The sequence below is a fragment of the Leucopleurus acutus genome (genome assembly GCF_964270905.1).
Source record: "Leucopleurus acutus genome assembly, chromosome: 12".
NCBI lineage: Eukaryota > Metazoa > Chordata > Mammalia > Artiodactyla > Delphinidae > Leucopleurus > Leucopleurus acutus.
Genome location: NC_139154.1, coordinates 61451904 through 61465724, shown reverse-complemented (window position 1 = coordinate 61465724; position 13821 = coordinate 61451904). Strand labels below are relative to the sequence as shown.

The 13821-nt window shown below is 36.2% G+C and overlaps 1 protein-coding gene across 1 annotated transcript in view; it reads right to left on the bottom strand.

Annotated features, from left to right (window-relative positions):
- EML4 (EMAP like 4) overlaps window positions 1-13821 on the bottom strand; it is a 155938-nt gene that overhangs the window by 22036 nt on the left and 120081 nt on the right. The window contains 4 exon segments of the mRNA XM_082851983.1: window positions 5008-5075; window positions 5804-5935; window positions 6021-6146; window positions 7232-7383. Coding sequence (XP_082708109.1) covers window positions 5008-5075; window positions 5804-5935; window positions 6021-6146; window positions 7232-7383 — 478 coding nt within the window.

Genomic DNA, 13821 nt, shown 5'->3' with positions numbered 1-13821 from the left:
AACAGAAAGAAAATTTGTCAATAGGATAAAGGGCATCTATGAAAAACCCACAACTAACATTATACTTAATGGTGAAAGGCTGAATGCTTTCCCTCTAAAATAGAGAACAAGATCAGGATGACCACTCTTGCCATTTCTATTCAATATTATACTGGAGGTTCTAGTCAGGACAATTAGGCAAGAAAAAGAAAAAACAATTCAGACTGGAAAGGAAGAAAACTATATTTGCAGATTACATGATCTTGTATGCAGAAAACCCTGAGGAATCCACTAAAAAAAACTATTACTAAGAAAATAGGTCAGCAAAGGTGCAAGATAAAAGATCAATATATAAAAGGTAGTTGTATTTACATATACCAGCAATGAATATTCTGGAAATGGAAATGCAATTTCATTTAAAATGGCACCAAAAAAATGAAACACTTAGGTGTAATTTAACAAATGTGCAAATCTGTACCCTAAAAACATCTTTGAAAAAAACTGGAGACCTAAATAAATGTAAAACATCTCCTGTTCATAAACTGGAAGGCTTATTAAACTGTTAAAATAGTGACGTTCCCAAATTGATCTATAAAGAGAAAAAACAATCCTTATCAAAATGCCAGCTGGCTTCGTTGTAGAAATTGACACGTTGATCTTAAAATTCATGTAGAATTCAAGGGATCCTGAATAGCTAAAACTGCTTTGAAAAAGAACAAAGTTGGAGGACTCACATTTCCCGATTTCAAAACGTACTGCAAGGCTATAATAATCAAGACTGTGGTACTGGCACAGGATGGACAGAGAGATCAATGGAATATAACTGAGAGTCCAGATAGAAACCTATATGTTTATGGTCAATTGATTTTTGACAAGGGTGTCAATATGATTCAGTGCAGAAAGAAAAGTCTTTTCAACAAATAGTGTTGTAACAACTGGATATCCACGTGCAAAAGAATGACGCTGGATATCTATACAAAGATGAGCTCACATCATATACAAAGATGAACTCAAAATGAATCACAGACTTAAAGGTAAGAGTTAAAACTATAAAATTCTTAGAAAAAAACCATAGGAATAAATCCTGAAGACCAAAAGACAGGAAGAATAGATAAATGGGACTACATTTTTATATAGTAAATTTATATAAATTATGTAATTTTTATTTAAAACTTCAGTGCAACAAATATTACCATCAAGAAAGTGAAAAGACAACCCTTGGAATGAGAGAAAATATTTGCAAATCATGTTACCTGATGAGGTACTGTATCCAGAATATATAAAGAGCTCTTACAACTCAACAATAAAAAAACAAATCAATTCAAACATGAGCACAGGATATGAATAGACATTTCTCTAAAGAGGCTACACAAGTGGCCAATAAACACATAAAAAAGATACTCAACAGCATTAGCCATCAGAGAAATGCAAATCAAAACCACAATGAAAAAGTGCTTCACAGCCACTAGGATGGCTATAATCAAAACACAGGCAATAACAAGGGTTGGCGACGATGTGGAGAAATTGGAACCCTCATACTTTACTGGTAGAATTGTAAAATTGTGTAGCTGTTGTGGAAAACAATTTGGAAGCTCCTCAACATGTTAAACATAGTTAACTCTACTCCTTGGTATATACCCAAGAGAACTGAAGACATATGTCCATACAAAAACTTATGTATGACTATAACTCAAGTGGTTATTTGAGGTATATCCACACAATGGAATATTTGGTGACAAAGGGAATGAAATGCTGACACATGCTATACAACATGGATGAACCTTCAAAACATTAGGTTAAGTGAAAGAAACTAGTCACAAATGACCACATATTATATAATTCTATTTATATGAAAGGTGCAGAATAGGCAAACCTATAGAAACAGAAAGTAGATCAGTTACTCAGGGCTGGAAGTGGGTGGGAGCAATGAGGAGTGACTGCTAACGGGTACAGGAATTCTTTGTGGGTTAATGACAGTGTTCTGAAATTGAGCTTGTGATGAAGGTTGCACAACTCTGTGAACGTCTTAAAAACTACTGAATTGTATACTGTAAATGGGTGAATTTTATGATATATGAATGATATCTCAATAAAGCTGTTAAAAAGACTCCTTACTATATGAGGATTAGCAATGTTAAGGAAGTACTATGTCCACTTAGGGCCATGCATTGAATTTTCTTCTCTTAGAAATATTAGTAACATATTCTTTTAAAATGATATTTTTTTAAATCACTGTGATAATTTATTCATACTTGTGCTTACTTCTTTTTAATTCTTTTTTTAAAACTAATTTATTTATTCATTTATTTTTGGCTGCATTGGGTCTTCATTGCTGCATGTGGGCTTTCTCTAGTTGCAGCGAGCAGGGGCTACTCTTCGTTGCGGTGTGCAGGCTTCTCACTGTGGTGGCTTCTCTTGTTGCGGAGCACGGGCTCTACGCACATGGGCTTCAGTAGCTGTGGCACATGGGCTCAGTAGTTCTGGCTCGTGGGCTCTAGAGCACAGGCTCAGTAGTTGTGACGCATGGGCTTAGCTGCTCCGCGGCATGTGGGATTTTCTTGGACCAGGGCTCAAACCCGTGTCCCCTGCATTGGCAGGCAGATTCTTAACCACTGTGCCACCAGGGAAGCCCTTACTTCTTGACTACAAGAAGTAGAAGATTTCTACATATGGACATGAAGACATCTTTAAACATTTTGCTAGTCAGCTTTTCTGGTTCATGAACAATTTGGACACGTGTTGTATTAAACTAACAACAACAAAAATCCTTGCCCTAAGTGTGACTTTTTTTAGGCTTAGGGTCAGTGATAATAATCTGAATGGCTACATTGAGGAATTTTCTGTTTTAGACAGTACAGCCACATATTCACAGATCCATGTAAAAAATAATAAAGGAGAAAGTTCTCTAAGAAACAACAGACTAACCAGATGTGAAACCAAAGACAGGAATTAAGTATAAAATGAACACTGATAACTACATCTCCCCTAGATTTTAAATAATCCCCAACTCCACACCAGAAAGGATTTTTTTTTCCACTTTTTATTTAGTTATCCTATCACTTTCATTCATAAGGTGTTTTCTACTCAACTCCAAGAGGAAACAATTGGCTTAGCTTTAGCTTAAGTCACTTAAAGTAAGTGACTTTTCCTGTTAAGCTTGCTAATGATGACTTCACAGTAACACTAAACGTTAGAAAGTAACTTCAGTGCAATTTAATTACAAATTGGGGCAAACTGTATTTATGTGTATGTATATATTGCACATTCATCCAATGAAGTGGTGAGTCTTAATGATTCAAGTCCTTCTAACCCTTACTACTCCACTTGGTGTTTAACTCCTTCTTATACACAGTAAATGCTTTTAAAATACTATGTCAGCCAGTGATTTAACCTTCAAAGATAAACTTTCCTTATAATATTTCTAAGTAATGCTACAAACACCATAAGCACATCTCAAAAGAGTACTGGTGGAGTAGTGGAAAGAGACAAGCTTTGGAACTATATAGAACCTGAGTTAAATCCCAGCTCAATCACAAATGATTGAACCTCTATGGATCTTGGTTTCCTGTTTGTGCAAAGGAGATATTAATGAACATTTTGTTGCATTCTTGTGAAGACTTAAAGTACTATATGAAAAGAATTTAGTACAAGGTCTGTCATCAGATACTGAATACAGGGTAGCTCTTATTCTTACTACTTCATTGATTTTAGCATTTGTGATATTTGTTCAGCTGCCCCCAAAACAGATCTGACCTGCCAGATGCCTGTTTAGTCCAAGTTTAAGTAATAATCTATTACTGACATGTATTTTGGGGAAATCTGAGATAGTAAAGCCATCTGTATTTGCAAGTCATCACCAATTACTCTCCCAAGCAGCCTAATTCTAAAATTCCACTATTTCAGAACCACTCAAATAGTACCTCCAGTTACATGTCCACATTTCAAAGTTTATCTTTACCTTAAAGATCTATTTTTCCATGATTCTGAGCACTATATATGAGGAGGATTTTGAATATGTTTTGACTTTCTAGAGGTATTAATTTGTATCCAAGAGCCAAAGGGGAAAACTTGCTACAAAACAACTTTACATTGTTAAATTTAGTTAGAATTAAATAAACTGGCTGATTTGAAATATTTGTTACATAAATAAAAATATTTATATAAGTGTGTTCACAATATTTTTACTTCATTAGAAATCAGCATTCCATATTTTCTATGGGTTTAACTTTTGAAAATTTACTTTATCTTTTTCCTCTGCCTCTTTAAAAAAGAAATTAAGTTATTTGTGATGAGGGCTACTTACCAGCAGAGGCAATAAAAAGGACTCAATTAAAAAATACAGATAATAATATATATTACCTAATAACCTTCGAAAGGTACTATACAATGTCTGCAAAGATAAGTAATTAATAACAATTTCAGGAAACATACCTTTATTTATCTACCTGTGTAGCATTTAAAAAAGAAAAAAGCTATAGCACAAACAAAAGCTCAACTGGGTTATTTCAGGTTCATTTTCCTTCCCTAAAAGATAACGAGAGAAATTTTCGATACCACAGAAAATTTCACAAAGGAGGTCAAGTCTGCTGAACTGTCACCTTCCTTAATGAAGACTATTCTGACCTTCCTATTTATCATTTTGCAACTGCACCCCTTCCAGTTCCCTCTTCCTATGCTCAACCCTCCCCCACCATAGCTCTTCATTTGCTAACTTAATTAGTTATAATGCTTATTTTTCATTCTGCCTCCACCCCTGACACACACTAAAATGTGGGCTCCACAAGGGCAGGGATTTTTGCTTTGCACTCTGATGTAGCCTGAACACCCACAATACTGTCTAACAAACGGTAGGTGCTCAAATAATTACTGAATGATTAAATGAGTATACATAAAAGAAAAGAACAAAAAGCATAAAACTGTGCCACTTAAAAGATTAATTTTCCAGATCAGATAGAGAACATTCCTGAATAATGGTTAAACATCCCACCACTGAGATTACTCAGCTCACATTTCCCTTAAAGACCCTACCTGCCTGAGTGCGTTCCTATGGCCACCACTGTGCCACTTGGATGAAAATCTGCACAGTGTCCTGGTTCCTAGAAGAGAGACAGACAACTGTTGGGGAGTACATGAGAAAGTCTCCCTAGATCTATGGGAATAGTGGCAAAACATATTTGAAAATAACTTGTTTCACATAAACATGAAATCTCAATCAACTTTACTGTAGCCAATGGTAATACCACATGGACTTAAGAGGAAAAAGGATTTCAGAGAAGGAAGGGGACATGCTGGCAGAGTGGTGAGGGGGAAGGACCACCAGCTTGTGGCTAGGCAGTGGAACAATGGTAAGGATAACAACAAACATTTGTACAGTTCTTTAGAGTCTGCAAAGAACGTGTATACACCTTTTAGGCTAGAAAAGGTGGCTATCTGGGTGGGGTAGGGAGAAAACACAGTAAGAGACCAACTCAAAAAGAAGAGAGCAGAATCTGTTAGTGGGCAGTACTTACTGAACCCAACTGCACCACCACCAGAGACCTAAACATATCCATAACAATTAATACTTCATAAAGATGTGAAATATTTTTTATTTTTACTACTGAACCTGACAGAAAAACTGAGCTTCTGTCCTGTTAATTTGCTACTTTGGAGTGGGTTCATGTACTTTGTGACTAAACACTCTCCCTCCACCCCTTCCCCTTTACTGAACTATAGAAATACACTTGGTTTTAACCAATGCTGAGTCCTATTTGCTTTGCTGCTACCATCTGCCATTTTAGGGAGATTCTGTGGGAAGATTATAATCACATTCTGTTTTACTCACATCTACGAGCCTGGTCCATTCCAGCCTGTGTTCCACCGAGTTCCACATGCACACCTGTCTGTCCTGAGCACATGTCAAGAGCAAATCTTTGAAGGGATGTGTGGCAAGACCCCAAAGCTCATCAGTGTGACCCTGAAAATGAAATACACCCATTGTTATAAGAAACAAAGAGTATCATCAAAAATACTCAGTTAATGGTTAAAATCATACAGCTTACCTGTACTTCTATTTGGAAGCCATCATTAAACGTTCCCCGTAAAATAAAGTTTCGTGATGTGCCTACCAAAAATTGATCTGCCTTGCCTTCTGCTACAGCTCTGATTGTTCCATACTGATCAGGAACCTAAAAAAAATTTTGTAAAGTCACCATACACATACTAACATGCAATAATTACCACCTGAAGACCGTAGTTATAGCTGTATGCAATTATGTGGTAATAAATGACAGAATTCCAAATTTGAAAGTAATCTTATACTAATAAATTATTTGTTCAGACAATTACATTTTATTACACAGAAGTTATAATGCATTAACAACATTCTTTGGTTCAATTTTAAATTCATATTTTTATATGATTTCAAGAGTTAATGATTAGGAGTAGGGGATAAAGGAATAAGTTCTGATAGACCACATGAAGACTGTGATCTGGTTTTGTTACTTACTGGTTATATTATTTTGGGTAAGTCATTTAGCCTGAGACAAATTTCTTTATCTATAATATGGGGATATATCTTCTTGGAAATGAAACCCAAGAGCAGTACTATCAGAATCCTCTTTTTTAGAGAAGATTTTGTCTACAAAGCACGTTATGAGTAGAAAAGACTGAGCATAAATTCAAAATTTAAGTCACCAACAAACAGAAGCAATATTAAACTGAGTGAATTGCCTTTGCTCTGGCAATCATTGACTAAAATACTATTCTTAACCCATTTCACTTCCTGAGATCTCAGTTCAGTTAACAAACTTTCACTGAGCACATAATACCTGTCAGGTTTTATGGATACACTTGGTTCATGCAATGAAGCAGACACATATGTAGATAAATAGCAATTATCATTAAGCCCACTGTTATTATTTTCAAGTTTTAAAATTAAGCTGGTCATTTTGTATACCTTGGAGTAGGATATAGTTTTCAATGAATGTCTGTTAAATTTTAAGTTTACATGGTTATATTTTTGGGTCACTAAAAATATAATCTCAGAAATAAATAAGCAAATTAATTATTCTGCTGATTTTTCTTATTCTTTCAAACTATTTTGTTTAGTGAATAGTCCTTTTTTTTTTTTTTTTTCATTTTGAGGGAATGAAATGACAAGAATGTGCACCAAATTTCTCAGAAAAGTGTAAGTTATCTCAATGTGGGACAAAAGACATAAGTTTAGAGGGTTTAATATTTAAAAATTTTTATGTTCCGTTTTCATCCTTACCTCTATTTCTCTTTCAGGATTCAGATCGTGATCCCACAGAATTATTTTTCTGTCTTTCCCGCCTCCAGTTAATAACATACCATTTCTCATCTGACAAAGTGTGAACACACTGCCATCATGAGCTTTGATTTGTTTGCTGATCTGATAAACACCTAATATGATGAGGAGTAAAATAAGAACGTGAGTGATAACATTTTCCATCAGATTTTAGAGTCTTTTTGGAAGAAAACTTTAGCAGAACTGTAGAGTGATTGCTGAATGACTCAACAATCAAAAACCTATTTTCAGCAAGTCTTCTGCAAGGCAGGTAGTAAAGCTTTAATACAACCTTTTGCATTTATGTCAATAATCAGTTACTCTGAAAATATTTCAAAATACATTCTTACAAAAAGGTAGACTAAAGCAGTGATAATTCCACAGACAACAGAGGGTATATTAACCTCAGAACTTTACTACCTTTTATAATCATCTTACATGGTAGTTAGGGTAGGTATTATTACTCTTCTGATTTTAGAACTAAGGACATAGGTATAGAATTGGCTTAGTCAATACCACACAGTTAGCTAGTGACAAAGCTGTGACTAGGACTCAAGTCTCTTTACTCAATGTTCTTTTACGTTTGCAAAAAAAGCCTTCATTTCCTCTCGAGGCAACAGTCATAATATTTAACATTTAACCACTGCTGAACTGGAGGACTTCTGCTCTGTCAGGGATAGTAACCCCTTTTATTTGCTGAGATACTGGGGAAGGTGTGAGGCAGAAGAGGCACTGGCAGCTTGCAGCAGTGGCTTTTGACCAACCAGAAAAGTATTTTAAAAACTGATCCAGTCACACCAATGTGATAGCTGAATGACAGCCCAGTTTTCTTGTATGCTCTCAGCACTTCACAAGTACCCAGGAAGGGACAAGGCAGGTACGAAAATATAATCAGAGCCTCTTTCTTAAAGGTGAACATAAGATTTCATGATGCCTTACTCAGAGAAGCTCTTCATTCAGCTAGTGAAGCTGCTAGAGTAAGAGAAAAACTTTTTAGAAGATGAGAGCTTGCAGAATTAGTTACCAGGTTCAAAATGGCAAGGTAGAACGTGGTTTAAGTATGACCAACGTCAGTTAATAAATACACCTTAGATCCCTTGGAAATGAAAAAAATTACAAGTTTAAAAATTGTTCAGTGGGGCCCCACACTGAACAACGGGAGAGGCCACAACAGTGAGAGGCCCACGTACCGCAAAAAAAAAAAAAAATTGTTCAGTGGGGGGCTTCCCCAGTGGCGCAGTGGATAAGAATCTGCCTGCCAATGCAGGGGACAAAGGTTCGATCCCTGGCCCAGGAAGATCCCACATGATGCAGAGCAACTAAGCCCGTGCGCCACAACTACTGAGCCTGTGCTCTAGAGCCCATGCTCCACAACAAGAGAAGCCACTGCAGTGAGAAGCCCGCTCATCACAACGAATAGTAGCCTCCACTCGCCGCAACTAGAGAAAGCCCGTGCGCAGCAACGAAGACTCAATGCAGCCAAAAATAAATAAATAAATAAAAAATTAATAATAATAATAAAAAAGTTCAGTGGGGAAATGGGTGAAGGTGGTTAAAGGTACAAATTTCCAGTTATAAGATAAATAAGTTTTGGGAATTTAATGCACAGCATGGTGACTATAGTTAACAATACTGTATTGTACATTTGAAAAACGTTGCTAAGGTAGTGCATCGTAAAAGTTCTCAGAACAAGAGAAAAACCTCTACTGTATGAGGTGATGGTTGTTAACTAAACTTATTGTGGCAATCATTTTAAAATATATACATATATCGGGGACTTCCCTGGTGGTGCAGTGGTTAAGAATCCGCCTGCCAGTGCAGGGGACATGGGTTTGATCCCCAGTCTGCGAAGATCCCACATGCTGTGGAGCAACTAAGCCCGAGTGCCACAACTACTGAGCCCGCGCTCTAGAGCCTGTGAGTCAAAACTACTGAGCCCACGTGCCACAACTACTGAAGCCCTTGTGCCTAGAGCCCATGCTCCGCAACAAGAGAAGCCACTGCAACGAGAAGCCCACATACCGCAACAAAGACACAACACAGCCAAAACTAAATTAAAAAAAATAAATGTATTAAAAAAAATGTGAACTGTAAAAAAAAAAATTAAAAAATATATATATCAAATCATTTTGTTGTATACCTTAAACTTACACAATGTTATATGTCAATTATACCTCAAAAACCTGCAAAAAAAATTGTTCATTTTCTAATAAAATTTTTCATCAACTTTAAATGGATAAACAAAATGTGGTATTATTCAGCCCCAAAAAGCAATGAGGTACTAATACATGCTATAACATGGATGAACCTTGAAAACATTAAGGTTCTACTGAAAGAAGTTGGTCACAAAAGACCACATATTCCATGATTCCATTTATATGAACTATCCCACACAGGCAAATCCACAGAGACCAAAAGCGACAAACAGTTGCTAGCGACTGAGGAGAGAGAGGAATGGGAAGTGACTCCTAATGCGCACAGTGTTTCTTTTTGGGATGATGAAAATATTCTGAAGTTAGTGGTGATGACTGCACAACTCTGTGAATATATTAAAAATCACTGAATTGTACATTTTAGAAGGGTGAATTTTATGGTATGTGAAGTATATATCTCAGTAAAGCTGTTATTGAGGTTGTTCATTTTTACTCATCTATCTGAGCTGCCATTACATTGTTAAAATTAAAATTTGTAGAGTTTTGGTTTCCTAAAAAAAAATTATGCTACAGCTGACTCTCAAAATTACTCAGTGTGAGGCTGCTAGTGGTACAAATATTTAATAGATGGGTATATTTGGCAGGGAGAAAGGAACGGGCTTGCCTACTTTGGAGTAGGGCTTGCCTGATTCAGCAACGCTAGGAGCAGAACTCCAACAAACTTGCTATTCAGGTCAACTGCCTCGGCTCACATCAACATTCATCACGTAAAAATACTTTAAACACTGAACAACACAACTGTGCCCAGCAGGATAGCCAGCCAATTATCTAGCATAGCTCTGATGTGACCAAGAGAGAAAGAACATCTGAGAGATGTGAATTTTCTGAGAGTATTGCTGGCTTTGCTTGGGCATTTAAAAGTGGGGGGAAAAGTGGGGGCAAAGGGCTTATTTTTCTCATGCATGGTCAAATTAACAAGAGTAATCTGAAAGTACCACGGTACCATGTAAGAAATTACAAAACGCAGAGGTGTGGCATTTCATAGCTCTCTATCAGAATGCAGGAAAGTTAAATACAGTTTCTCTATTTTTAATTCAGTTTTCCCTACTTCTAAACATGACAAATACTTTGTTAAACACTTAAGATCTTCCTAGAAAAATGGAGTCTTAGAAAATGAAAAACTGAAGAACAAATGCTTCATCAAGAATAAAAATACCCTATATAAGTAATCAACATGGTGAGATACCCACTTTCTGCCTCCTACCACCCCAGGATAGTTATTTCCTGAGGAGGACCTATATTAATTTAGCTAAAAATATGTCTGTGCTTTAAATTTAAACAAGTTACCAAAGCTTGCTTTACACAGTATTTACCCACAAAATAATTTATAATCCAAGATTTCCTTCTCATGGGTCTATATTTCTGACACTTTAATTTAAGCCAAATAATGTCTGAAATACCTGCCAAGAAAAATAATTATCCTTGTATTACAAACCTATTGTACTTCCTGGCACAATCATGGCCAAGTCCATCCAAGCTTACTTGCAAATCCCCCCTTTCTTCTCAACTCTAGCAGAAACAAGCTTCCGTAAAAACCAAGTCTACCTTGACTGCCAAATAAAGATCCTTTGGAGGGCTTTCTGTGCCTGTTTAACTACAGAATCAAACATCAGGGAGACTTTGAAATTTATGTTATATTCTTAGCAATGCGCAAATGGGTCCATGTTGATTATTTGGAGATCAGGTAAAATGGTAGTATTTCTTAAAGAAACCTGGCAAAGATTTCAGAATAATGAACATTTTAATGGTGGTGTTGATACTCTCAACTTCCTCTCCCCCACTTAAAGAATTATGAATTATTTCATATAAGAAAAATTCTGAACCATTTCCTATATGTAGGAAATAACAAATACCTTATACCCACATAAGAAATAGAAAATACTGAAACAACCTAAGTGTCCATAGATGGATGAATGGATAAAGGAAATGTGGTATATATATACAATGGAATAAAAAAGAAGGAAATCCTGCCATATGCAACATGAATAGACTGTGAAGACACTATGCTAAGTGCAAAAAGTCAGAGAGAGAAAGACAAATGCTATCAACATATGATCTAAGTTATATGTAGCATCTAAAAAAAATAAACTCACAGAAACAGAATAGACTGGTGGTTGTCAGAGGCGGGGGAGGTGGGTAGAAGAAATGGGTGAAGGTAGTCAAAAGGTACAAACTTAGAAATTTAACGCAAAGATGGTGACTACTGTTTATAATACTGTAATGTATATTTGAAAGTTGCTAAGGGAACAGATCTTAAACGTTCTCATCACAAGAAAAAACAACTGTGAGGTGATGGATGTTAACTAAACTTATTTTGGTAATCATTTTGCAATATATACGAATATCAAGTCATTATGTTGTACACCTTAAGCTAGACAAGGTTATACATTAAAAATGTTATAAAACTGGAAAAAAAAGAGAACAGAAAATACTAATTACTTTGAAGATTCCTGTTAAATTACACTTAAGGTAAGGAAAAAATGGTTTGGAAGCTAGAGAGCTCCTTATGAGGCATAAAACACAGTTTTGATTTGTCTCCTATTTACTAGAATAAAAGTATTAGCTGTGAAATTATACTTCTGCAATCCCTCAAAGTCCCTTTTTCAGATGCAGTATCACAGTATAGTCAAATTTTGGTTGATAAAGACTGCCATGGTACACAAATATCATATTAGGGAATATGCAAACTGGATTCCATTTAAAAATGGAAACTATGAACATCTGTTCTGATCTGGGCTTACACATTTATTTCACTAAACTCACCAAATCCTTTCCAGCCATATTTACATAGCTCAAAACCCCAAATATAAAGGAAGAAACAAAATTCTCATCAAGTTTGCCCATAATAGGGTCAATCATGTAGCAAATTTCATGTGCCCAGCAGTTTACAAGATTAGATTTTCTGTTTTCTGTTCGTGCATATGCAGATTTTCTCTGCACAAAGGCTAAGCCACAAGTTTTTCAGATGAAAACCAAAATAAAAACAACTTCTGAACCTCTCCCTGCCTCTCACCTTGCACATTAAGGCTAATGAAGAGTGCATTTATACCCAAACTCTGCTCAGAGTGGTAGGATAATATGTCAACAATTTAAGTCACTGTTTTGATAATATAATACTGTTCCTGGCATTTCTGATACTGAAAAAAATGTGCCCAGGAAAAAGAAAAGAGAGGTAAGTGGGGAGGGCAACTGATAATACTGTTCTTTTTTCTTAAGAATCCTTAACCAGGAGCTTCTGGGTTGGTGAACACATGGGGATTCGGGGAGAGTGGTGCGCCTGGGGAGGGCATGTAGGCTCTTGGCGGGCCCTTTTCCCTGGCCTTGCCCTGTGCATTTTTTCCATCTGGCTGTTCCTGAGTTATCTTCTTTTATCATAAACTGGTGATCTACTTTACACTGGCTACAGCGCTCAGGCCAGGTGTCAGTACTGGAGGGAATTTGGTGTCCATCCACCGTGATGCCTCCAACTGCACATATGGCCACTTGCTCACACTAAGGATGACAGTGAAATACTTGGAAGATCATCAAACTGAAATCAGAGAACCCATTTCAACTGCTAGCTCTGCAGACTCTGGGCTAATTAATAAATGTCTTCAATTCTTAGTTTTTATGCATGGAAAAGGGGTGTGAAGTGGAATAAAGTGATGTCACAGATATAAAAAAATCCCCAGGGGAATGTCTCAGGAACCTCAGGTTGGTTCCCTGTCACCTCCTTTTTCTTTCTCCCCCTCCTTTTTTTTTTGTGGAACTCAGAGACTGACAGGCCTAGCTAGTTTTCTTTCTACTGCTACTACGTGCTACGCTAATAAAGAATCTCTCTCTGCTCCCAGCCTACTGATTTTAGAACAAGGTCTGTAATTTTCCTCTCATAACCTTCTACTTTGAAGGAAGTATATGGTTCTCTGGATATTTTTTCAGTTTTATTGTCCTTAAACAGAAAGGAAAAATGAGATTGAAAAAAGCTATTTTTTTAAATTTAATTTTTATTTTATATTGGAGTATAGCTGATTTACAATGTTGTGTTACTTTCAGGTGTACAGCAAAGTGATTCAGTGACATTCTTTTTCAGATTCTCTTCCCACATAGGTTATTACAGAATATTGAGTAGAGTTCCATGTGCTATACAGTAGGTCCTTGCTGATTATCTATTTTATATATAGTAGTGTGTATATGAAAAAAGACTATTTTCAATGTTTTTCCTCTAATTTTTTCATGTACCATAGAAAAGGGCAAAGTGGACCTGTATATTTGGGTGCAAATGGGACTTGAGGATAAAATATATCTGTGTTTTTGAGGAAAACCAATTTGAGGTAAAGCTGAATGAATTCCAAGGCCCACTAC